This window comes from Schistocerca gregaria, chromosome X (assembly GCF_023897955.1).
Source record: "Schistocerca gregaria isolate iqSchGreg1 chromosome X, iqSchGreg1.2, whole genome shotgun sequence".
In the NCBI taxonomy this organism is placed as follows: Eukaryota; Metazoa; Arthropoda; class Insecta; order Orthoptera; family Acrididae; genus Schistocerca; species Schistocerca gregaria.
This window is the reverse complement of record NC_064931.1, coordinates 615,661,304-615,673,329: the sequence shown is the minus strand read 5'-3', so window position 1 is coordinate 615,673,329 and position 12,026 is coordinate 615,661,304. Positions and strand designations below refer to the sequence as shown.

Below are 12,026 nucleotides of genomic sequence, written 5' to 3'. Positions count from 1 at the left end.
AGTGGTTCACAACCCCACAACAGGCTACAGCAGTCCACTCACCCCACCCCACTACCGCCCCACCTCCCCACACTGAACCCAGGGTTATTGGGGTTATTGTGTGGTTCGTGATACTGGTAAGTGGGATCATACTCACAATTTTTGTTTTAATTTGACTAGATTGTAATCAGTGGAGTAACATCACACATCTTCTCAAAGTCTTGTGCGTGCTACACTTTTTTGTCAGCCAGTGTATAACACGGGCAGCAACTATCCTGTTGTACTTCAGTGGGGGCACATTCAGAATTGTGTCTGGATCTTAGGATGACACTGAAACCAGGATAGAAAACTTGCTAGATATCACATATAAAGGCGTCAGTGTAGTGGTTAATCGGGAGCTCTTCGAAAATCCAGAAAATATCGGTGTTCTTCACGAGTGTTTTGATATTACGTGTGAACAGCTAGAGCATCAGTTATTTCATTTCCGGTTACTTTGGAATCCAAGTAGCTGTCATGGACGATACGGTGTTTTCTTCAAGTAGACAATTATTTTTTAAATTCTAAACTTCGTCTAGAATAATGGGTAAAGGTATTACTACTTAATCAAACATAAAGAGTAAGTGCTGAGAAGATTAAAAATATATTTTAGCATTTTAGCTTTAATAAATAAACCATACAGCACTGCTAAGTATTTCACAGGAAGCAATTCTGCAGTCAATCGCTGTGACGATTGTAAAGGGAGTAGGGAGAATACAATGGATACATCATTACAAAATATAATGAGAAGGTTAAGGAAGAAGAGAGAGCGCGGCGGAAGTGGTGAGCCAACACTGGGGCGGCGGTGGCGGCGGCAGGCCTCACTGCGCGTAGTCCAGCTCCGGCTCGCCGGCCAATATCCAGTCCAGGCGGCGCGGAGGCGCCATGCGAGCACTCGGCCGCTCGCTCTCCACCAGCTGCAACACACCAAAGCGGCCGTTGCTCTTACACAACCTGGACTAGGGCCAACCAGCAGGCTGTAGCGCACCCTAAACAACTGAATCGATATCTGAGGGGCAACAACCAAAGCATATCTCAATAAGCTACTGTTTCGTAAAAAAAAGTCATCTTATAAATATTGTGTCTTGACATTTGTTTTATGATAAGTACATGGTGAGGCAGCTAAGACAGGCCACCCCATATAAGTACACTACTGGTCATTAAAACTGCTACACCACGAAGATGGCGTGCTGCAGACGCGAAATTTAACTGACAGGAACAAGATGCTGTGATATGCAAATTATTACATTTTCAGAGCATTCACACAAGGTTAGCGCCGGTGGCGATACCTACAACGTTCTGACACGAGGAAAATTTCCAACAGATTTCTCATACACAAACAGCAGTTGACCGGTGTTGCCTGGTGAAACTTTGTTGTGTTGCCTCGTGTAAGGAGGAGAAATGCGTACCATCAAGTTTCCGACATTTTTATAAAGGTCGGATTGTAGCCTATCACGATTGCAGTTTATCGTATCGTGACATTGCTGCTCGCGTTGGTCGAGATCCAATGACTGTTAACAGAATATGGAATCGGTGGGTTCAGGAGGGTAATACGGAACGCCGTGCTGGATACCAACGGCCTCGTATCACTAGCAGTCGAGATGACAGGCATCTTTTCCGCATGGCTGTAACGGATCGTGTAGCCACGTCTCGATCCCTGAGTCAACAGATGGGGACGTTTGCAAGACAATAACCATCTGCACGAACAGTTCGACGACGTTTGCAGCAGCATGGACTATCAGCTCGGAGTCCGTGGCTGCGGTTACCCTTGACGCAGCATCACAAACAGGAGCGCCTGCGATGGTGTACTCAACGACGAACCTGGGTGCACGAATGTCGATACGTCATTTTTTCGGATGAATCCAGGTTCTGTATAGAGCATCATGATGGTCGCATCCGTGTTTGGAGACATCGCGGTGAACAGCCATAGTGCTCGGAGCCATTTGAACATTTTCTACCCTTCATTCGATCCCTGCGAAAGCCTCCATTTCAGCAGGATATTGCACGATGGCATGTTGCAGGTCCTTTACGGGCCTTTCAAGATACAGAAAATGTTCGACTGTTGCCCTGGCAAGCACATTCTCCAGATCCCTCACCAATTGAAAATGTCTGGTCAATGGTGGCCGAGCAACTGGCTCGTCACAATACGCCAGTCGCTACTCTTGATGAACTGTGGTATCGTGTTGAAGCTGCATGGGCAGCTATACATGTACACGCCATCCAAGCTCTATTTGACTCAATGACCAGGCGTATCAAGGCCGTTATTACGGCCAGAGGCGGTTGTTCCGGGTACTGATTTCTCAGGATCTATGCACCCAAATTGCGTGAAAATGTACTCACATGTTAGTTCTAGTATAATATATTTGTCCAATGAATACCCGTTATCATCTGCATTTCTTCTTGGTGTAGTAATTTTAATGGCCAGTAGTGTATATCCAGAATGAGTAAATGCATCCAGATGCTGCTTTCGCAAGTTATGGTGGACAATAGGACAATATGACGAATTTCCCAATACTCGCAAATAATTTTTATCCTTAACAGTCGCTGATTTATGGTACCGCTTTTTTTCCCTAGTTGAACCATACAAGGTGATTCAGTTCCCCCTAGCGATGGGTTTTATGCAACCCGCAACGTCTACAAAAACTACACACGGAAATTTCATATTCTCTTGTCTGCTACACGTTAAACACTGCGATTTTGGCTAATCTACTGTTACAGTACACAGTCTCATAAACCAACATACCATCGTATTCGATGAAACGAAATCTTTAACCCACTCATACCTGCAGCGGTTCTGTCATAGAAGAAGCCGTTGAGGTAATAGTATGCAACACATTTTAATCGGAACAGTGACTCTACCCACAATTGGTGCAAGGCTACAAATAAACTGACAAGACAATCCGACGTGTCGAAACCTGCCACGAATTTTTTTAGACGGGTGGAAAACACCGAAAGACCCAATGTCAGAATTTTAGCTGCTAAGACACGCTGCAAATATTTTTAAAAAAATGGCGAGCGTTGCCAAATTCTTAGCTCGCCAGACGGCTAGAGAAAAATGCACCCCTATCGTAGCTGTAGTACACAGCGTGTGCTCAATACAGCAGGCACATAGTCTTGGCTGACGGTAAATCAGTAAACAGGAAGCACGATACCACGAGATTGTAATCTGTAAAGCGAATTTCAGTTTCTGTTCATAGTTTGTCTGAACTGTTGTTCATAGCTGCCATTCACTCGAATTTGCAACTCATTGAATATCCATAATAATTAGAAGTTGCCTTTGTAGTACTGTTAAGTGTTAACAATGGAGATAAAACTGAATTAATTTTTTATGTTTACTTCATATATGCTATTAACAGCAGCTGTCTTGGTGCAGGTTCCAGAGTTTCACAGTAATGTGGAATCTGATTAATGTTTTCAACCTTGAAAATATGAAATATGAAGAACGTGGTATGCAGCCACCATCGCCTACTTCTCCTGAAGATCTACGTATGTGTTATTTATTAGTTAATTTCCTGGACATTCATTCGATTGAATTTGCCATTTATTTAGAAATTGCGCAAACTTCAGAAGAAACAGGAAATAGCTCTGACAATTTCGTGATTGTGATTCGAACAATGATTGTTGTGCTAATTAAAGTTCAGAAAAAAGTACAAAACTTTCCTAGTCCAAAGGCAACCTGTACAATAACAGACTCCATTTACAGAGAAAATGAGGGAGAACAGGGTTAAGGTTAAGGAGTGTGCAAAGTTGGCTTCGTTTAGTAAAATCTGAACGTGGGTTGTATAAATGGAAGAAAGATTTACACAAATTACGAAATATGCACCAAAATGAAACTCGCAGACACGTGAAAGAAAAACTATCCGAGCGTTTTACAACTGTTTATAAGAGTCAATGCATCGTCACTGAGGAATATCTATGAGACTGGGCCCCTTAAACTGCGAGTGATATGAAATTACTGATTTCCGGGCTTCTGAGAACTGGGTAAACAGGTTCAGGAAATTATATGGAACATGAAGTCACAAAATTACGAAATTTACCTCAAGTAAGAGCATAGAGGAGATATCATTTACAGGTGATACTATAGAGAAATTCATAGCTGACACGAAGACAAAGTTTATTCCCTAACATGCTGCGTATAAGGCCAACTAGTCAGGTTTTCTGCAAACCATACTTCCGCAGTTTAACAGTTCGAGCGAAAAAAAAGAGTCGCTTGTGGAGTCGACCAATCCTATGATACATTTACATACAACAATGGCAGTGATAAGTATTAGTGAATTACTATTTCTGCAGCTTTATATCTGTCTTCAGGAACCTCAAGGCAACGTGGGACCAAAAATTTAAGGAAGAAATACTGTTTAGTTGTAAAAATCTGGTATTCGATGTCACAAAATCTGGAAAAATGGTAAAGAATAATTTTCAGTATTACATCCGAGACGTCTTCGTACCAGCTGCAGAAAATAGTTCATTCTTTTTATTGGGCTCTTGGTCTGCAGGTCCTCTGTCTTTAGGAGGACGACAAAAAGACTGTTAATAAAATCCAGACTCCACATGGAACTAATAGTGTGATTCAGCCTCTCGATAAAGAAATTTTTCAACAGTGTAAAGCACTTTCAGAAAATTTTCGTTCAATATAATTTCCGATAGCTCTTTGTCATTTCAGGTTTGTCAGCGGAACAGTACTGTTAAATTTAAGTCGTTTCTGCATTGTCAGTTCATATCAGCACGTTTAACGAATTTGATCAAGCATGCCTCGAATGCAGAACAATGAACACCATCATTTCTCATTCCATCTCAATCCTGTCTAAATAAAACTATTAAATACTGTGAAGCCCCTGAAAGCATTAATTTTTCTTTTATCAGCTGTACGTGGTGTAAGGAAAATGTTTGTTTTCGTCAGCTAAAAGACACTTCGTATTTTTGAGATGACTACCCAGAATAAACAAGGAACTGTTTCTTTGTTAGTAAAATATACATTATTCAAAAATTATCATAAGATCTGTTCTAGCATGTCAACAAGTTAAAGTCCCGATTGATGGAAGTCGTCTGTAATGTTATATCATACACTACCTTGATTTTCTTTCCTCTGCTAGTCACTTGTGTAACAATGACACCTGCAAGAGCTTAGCTGTCGGTATGAAGTGCAAGTTATCGAAAAAATTAATGATCTGAGACATTCGCGTGTGCGCACTTTGGACTTCGCATTATGTGGCGCTACGTTCTCTTGTCGTCTGCGTCTGCTTATTCAGTGACTCGCCTGTTAGGTAGGAAGGGCTATACAAACCGCTGTTAGAAGCAATTCCTCGTGCTGAAAAAAATTAGCAACTTTAACATTAAAAAAAATACTTGCAGCGCGCCTTAGCAGCTAAAATTTTGGCAGTGGGTTTTCTTCGGTGTATTATTCCTGTGCACAAAATTTCAGGGTAGGTTTTGACATGTTGCATTGGACCAATCTCTTTTAAGTTAGCCTACATCCGGCGGAATCAGCATCTCTAATAATTTTCCTCCATCACAGACATCGACACAATTTCTTGTAGCATATGGAAGTTCCTTGACTTTGACGTACCGATGAAATAGTTCGGCCAATTACAAACGAAAGAACCACACAGCTATTAGTACGACAGTTAACGGCTTATGCCTACGACACATGAAGTAATTGAAAGCTTGATTTTACAAATAAATTTGACACGACTAGAATACCTAGAAACATTTATCCAAGAATGTTGTCGGGAAAACTACATTCTTGTTGTGGAAGTTGTTATACGAAATTCTATCTCAACTATGTAATTATATTTTTTCTTTATTGTGATTTCATGCCCCTGCCCCATATGGGCAGGGGAGGGCTGGCAGTGGCACTCTTCAGCTGAGTGACATGACAGCTAATAAAAGGAGAGAACTATACATATAAAGGCGTTAAAAGGGGGACATAAAAACAGAGTAAGGTGAGACAATGGAGGTAAAAGTGGGACATAAAAACAGAGTAAGAGGAAACAATGGAGGTAAAATGTACACTGATACGGAGGCATATATGATGGGACAGTTAAAAAAGTCGACACAAAGTTAAAAAACGCAGTTGGCGATTCGTAGAGCACATAACATATGCTGAAGTCACATGCATAGGTTAAAAGTTAGCCACAATATTAAAACACTCCGGAACAAAGACACTTTAAAACCACTTTAAGAGATGACTATATAATTACTGTAATTCTGTATAAGCTGATCTTGCTGCGAGGGGAAAAATATCATATCTCTTACTCGGTCTTCTATCACGAGGTACGAGACGTTCTAGCGTTGTGACGCTTAACATCTTGGTGCTGGCAGGGGGAGCGTAGTCGGTCTCTGTTTAACCACCGCTTACGTTAGTCAGCTTTGAATGGTCGTAGTCGTAGGAAGCAGTAAAATGCACCTATGAATGTTAAAAATACCTCGAATGGAAGAATATGAATGCAAGCAAGCCAGATTGATGTTCACTCCACGGTCTGGTGGTGAATGACTGAATTATATGCGGTGGAGTGGGTCCAACATGGAACTCATTGTGAAGTCGTGTTGAGAGCCGACACGGCTTGCTTCAGACGATATAAAGATGCTTCAGTCTGCTGACTGGAAGATAAATTATATTGAGGCACGATCATTTATCGTTACTTTTAGTTTCAAAAAGGGAACTCAGTGTTAGTTCTTTCTGATTATCATATTTGAAGAAAAAATAGAAGTGCTTACTATAAATCTATTAGTGTATATAGGTGTAAAATGTATTTTGATCACACAGTTCTTCACTTTCTTCATACTTAATGTCTACGATTTTGCTCTATAGCAAAATCTTTATTTTCTAGGTTCATTTGCAGTATATTTGCATGCGTCTTCGTGTGACAATAAGACTTCAACTATCGCAGTTTCGTTGCGGTGACTAAAGGAAAGATTATTTTCGCGTAGTTAATCTTCTGACATGAGAGCCACAAACTACAGTAGCAGTTTCTTGATTGCTTTAATAGAAGGAATGCTCCTATTTGTTACCATTTCACGAAGAATTTTGGTAGGAAAACATAATTATGAGTTTCTTGCTTCAGATCATTGTAGAATGTTCTTTCAATAAAAACTGTAAAACGAATGATTTTCAGACGTATATTTGTCTGGAAGTTTCTCCTTTTAACTGAAGAACGCACTTCGAAAGTTCCCAAAAGTGTATTTCCGATGCTTTATATTCTTCTAGCAAATAATGGAATACAGAATGGTAAGCCATTGACATCCTCAATCAACTACGAACGATGGGACCACTACGTTAAGGGAATCGGCCTCTTATGGCAATCGGCATTACAAAGTCAGATGATGGAATCAAATATATAGGGTGATTTTGCCAAATGGCGATCAACTGCAAAAACCCATCCCTGAGAGGATAAGGGCTGTGGGTATAACAACACTTAGAGGGTGCCGCTGCAGATGACTATGAAATCGGGTACTGCTCCGGCATAACAGAGTTTTAAAAATAAATCCTACGCAGCGAATGTTGGCTTCTAGCCGCAGTAAATTTCTTTATAAGTAAATTCTTGCTTTATTATTAATATTATTATCATTGCTCTCTTTGTTATTTTACTGTTGGGACGTGTACTGATGAATCAACTAAAATTTGCACCGCAAATATAACGGAAATAGAAAGTTCTATTGGCGTGGGGTTTTCAAAGAGTGGATTGGTAGTCTGGGTCTCGTACTGTTGGCCAATAAAGAGATTGTAATAATAATCAGAAAGTGTATTTTTTTTAGCAAATACACACGTTTTTAAATGGAACAATGCCTGTTGACATTAGCAAACTAAAAATGTGGTAAATCACAATGTCAGTGGTGTTTGTTACAGGATTCTAGAGCGAGTCGTTTATGAGATATCGTATTTTGAAACGTTTCCACACCGTCACTTGCTTGTATCAGTCAGACTGCGTAGTCGCTAGGAACGATGTTCTTGTTTGCTTACAGTGTACTTGTGTGCTCCTTGAGTGCGTTGTCACTTGCTAGTCAGTTAGTGTGTGACAGTCAATCAGTAGGTGATGAGTAGACAGTGAGATTTACCAATGCAGAAAAAGCCGACATGCTCATGGTGTATGGAGAGTGTAGGAAGAACGCAGTTCGTTCTTTTACGGAGTATGGGGCAAGATATCCCAATAGATGTCAACCATTTCTGCTTATTAATAAACATCTTCAACAAGTTACGTGAAAGCGGTAGTGTAACACCTAGACAACGTAACAGAAGAAACAAGTGATGACAGAGGAGGGGGGAATTAATGTTCTTGCTGTTGTTGCAGTTGATCAGCACGTTAGCTTCCGCGCAATCGCACGAGGAAGTGGCATGAGTCAGGCAAGTGTCCTACGTCTTCTCCATCGAGATAGGTCCATCCCTATCACATCTCTCTCCATCAGGAGCTACGTGGAACCGACTATGAGAATCGTGTTAACCTCTGAACATGGGCATTAAGATAGGATGTTCCAGATGTATCATGTATCTGGTTTAGTGTTGAAGCCACATTTACCAATCATGGCCAGGCAAACAACAGAAACATGCACCGTCGGTCTGTTGACAATCCCCGTTCGCCTCGTCACGTAGAACGTCAGCGTCCATGGAGCGTAAACGTGTGGTATGGGATAGTGATCCATCAGCTTATAGGACCGTTTTGCATAGATGGAGCACTGAACTCGCACAAGTATCGCAGCCTCCTATCAGACCATTCTCCACGATGCTAGACAACATTCCTCTGCAGACTGGGAGGATCCTGTGACACCATCATGACAGCTGTCCAGCCCATAGTGCACGAAGCACTACAGCATGTCTTCATGAACTATTTCCAAATCGTTGGATTTTACGCAGAGGACCTCTGCCTTGGTGGACTCGTTCCCCAAATTTGACGCTTTAGACTTTTTTCTGCTGGGAAATCTGAAAGACGCTGTGTACAACGACATACCAACTGCACCCGATGGTATGCAACGACGCACTACTGCAGTCTGCTCGGATATCTCTGCTGAAACGCTAGCACGTGTGCAGCAGTCGTTCCATACCAGACAGGAAGCGTGTATTGCCGCTGACGGTGGCCATTTTGAACACAACCTGTGATGGTCAGGTGTCTCGTTACTGGTCAAAATCCACATAACTTGTGTTGTTCTTTAGCGTGTGCTATCACAGGTACTGAATAAGTGTCGGTGTGAGTTGTTTTCAAAATAAGATATCTCGCAAACCACTCACACTAGAAACCTACAATAAACACCCTTGACATTCTAATTTAACCTACTTTTAGTTTGTTAATGTCATAAGCACTGTTCTGTTTAAAAAAAGTGTATGTTAGCCCAAAAAGTACTCTTCAGAAGTATTATTACAATATTGTGATTGACTAACAATACGAGCCCGTGACTACCACTCTATTCTGTGAAAACCGCACATAAGTAGCACTTTCAATTTCCGCAATATTTGCGGTGAAAGTTTTAGGTGATCCACCTTGTATAACAGTACAACGTTTTAATGTTTCCATTTCTTAAAAGTAAGGTTTAGATGTGGTTGATGACCTCATCTCGTTGGTACCGTGGTCTAATTGAACAGAAATTAAATTAAATAAATGAAAATAACTTACTTCGAATTTTGTAATTCGTAATTACAGTAGAAGGAAACTATCCTTTCAAACCTACAGAAAGGAAAGGCTGTTACTTTCCTGATATCCCGGTTTATCGCAGACATATGCCACTTATAACAATGCTGTATAGTTCCTTTACTATATATGTACCTCATCCTTTCTCGGACGTAGACAATTGACCTCTTGAAGCAATACGTTCAGGTTTTTATTCCCAAAACTTAAAAAACAATCACCAATTTTTTTGAAAATCTTTCATTTTAGGAGCCAGACAATTTTTAATCCTACTCAATGAATTGTCCTTCACAGAAACACAGAAACAAATTTCAGTGACTTGAGGCACATAGTGTTTCTGACACTCCGACCTTTCGCTGTAAATACAGCTGCTATTGTAGCTTGCAATCACGTGGCAGAAAGGCATCCTCTCGACTACGTAATTCCCACATACGGCTGAATAGTGATTCGCATATAACTTTAGTAGGCAACCACATGTTACCAGTGAATTATGCTTTGGCGAATGTCGGCCAGCTGAAAGCTGCTCACGGTTGTAATCGCTAAGTGAAAATGACTTTGCATATGCTCTTCTGTAGACAGTAAGTGTTATCACAGTTACGTTGTCATTTAACAGGTACAGGGGACACGCTATTTCTTAACAGCAGCACAGCCTTCACTCCCCCCACTCTTCAGCAAATGATTGGCACGTGTCTGCAATACTGAGTTTAGTTTTCAGCGTCTCTGTGAGTGAACGAAACGACTCGTGTCGAATATCACACACCTTTGTAGTCAAGGTCGCTAATGCACTGTACTTTAGTAACCGTCAACCTGGAGGTAGCAGGTAGACTTATATTTTGTCATAACGGGTTTAAGATCTCATCCCATAGTTCTTGATCTCTAAACTTTGTGCCAAATTTCTGGATTAAATCGTAAATAGCTCTGCAGTGTCTTACATAGAGAGTATATGAATGTGTGGTGTCTGTTCTTTCAGTCATGTCCAAAAGAACAGACAACACGCATTCATATAGCTGATTCGCCTAGATTGGCAATAGATCTGCCTTCTTCATTGCGGATGCACAAATACGGCCGACCTCCTGCGGCAATCTCAGAGTAGCAAGCATGGACGAAATGGACAGGGGCTGCGGATAGGTGGCCCTCGGTGGGAGTGTGCGTCGGCCGTAAAGCGTGGCGAGATAGTCCGCGAAGTGGGCGCCGTAGTTAACGCACCTACTTGATAAGTTAGAGATCCAGGTTTCGAATCCCAGTCCACTACATGTTTTCGCTGTCGCCGCTGATTCCGCGTAATGTCCTGGTGCAGCTGACATCAGTAATTCCTTTCCTTTCTTTTATTCCCCGCCCCCCCCCCCCTACCATCAAATGTGGGTCTATGTCATTATCGATGGCGAACCCTCCGTCGGACGGAGACTCTTGGTGCTTTGAAGCGTATGAGAACGTAGAAATGATGAGTGTAGTTTAACGTCCCGTCGACAGCGTGGTCGTAGAGACGGAACGTAAGCTCTGATCACGAAAGGAAGGGGGTAAGAAATCGACCATGATCTATTTGAAGGAAACATCCATGCAGTTGCATGGAGCGATTTGGTGGAACCACGGAAAACCTAAATGTGTAGGACCGGACGGGGATTTGAGCCGACTTCCTTCCGAATACGAGCCCAGTGTGCTCTCCACCCCAGTCGGCTTGGAACAAATGGGCTACGAGCTAGCGACGAGTAGCACCGTTACTCCGCATCATTAAAATAACAAGACAAATAATACAATATATTTCGCAAGCGAGGGGCACTGAAAGAGCACCTACATGTTCTCGGACGTTTCCTGTGCAAAATAAAGACCGACGCTAACTACAAGGGCCAGTCAAATGAAAAACGAACACCCGCCATAGCGGGATCCTGGAATGGTTCCATTCAAAGGTAATTACCACACGCATTAAGGTATTTTTGCCTCTGGGAGACGATAAGATCAATTCCTGTCTCATAGAAGGCTGTCGGCCGATGAGGCTCCACAATCGCACTCACTCTTGCACTTCCTCGTCCGACTGACACCGACATCTACGCATATCTTTCTTCAGGTTATCAAAGATACAAAAATTACACAATGAAAGATCCGGGCTATAGGTTGTATGTTGCAGTGTTTCCAACCAAAACATGTAAGTGCAGTGGTATCGTCCCCTGCACGCAGGATATGTCTAAACCATCGCAGACGGCTGTCTGGCATTTTCTTCTGGCTCGGTGCGACCGCGAAACGTTTCCCTGCAAGTTTCTGAGTTGATATAATTAATTAAACTTCAGAGATGCAGTACACTGCTGTCCAAAATTAAAACAACAAACCAGTGTTTCCCCGTCCTGTGTCTAATTCACGATATAATCATACAAAGTGTCGGCAAATGTCCGTACTATCGTGTTCTGC

The 12,026-nt window shown here is 41.8% G+C and overlaps 1 protein-coding gene across 1 annotated transcript in view; it reads right to left on the bottom strand.

The window, feature by feature from the left end:
* Window positions 1-600: 600 nt before the first annotated feature.
* The window catches only part of LOC126298899 (uncharacterized), a 74,854-nt gene continuing 63,428 nt past the window's right edge, over window positions 601-12,026 (bottom strand). The window contains exon 3 of the mRNA XM_049990437.1: window positions 601-932. Coding sequence (XP_049846394.1) covers window positions 837-932 — 96 coding nt within the window. The 3' untranslated portion in view covers window positions 601-836. The remainder of the gene's footprint in view (window positions 933-12,026) is intronic.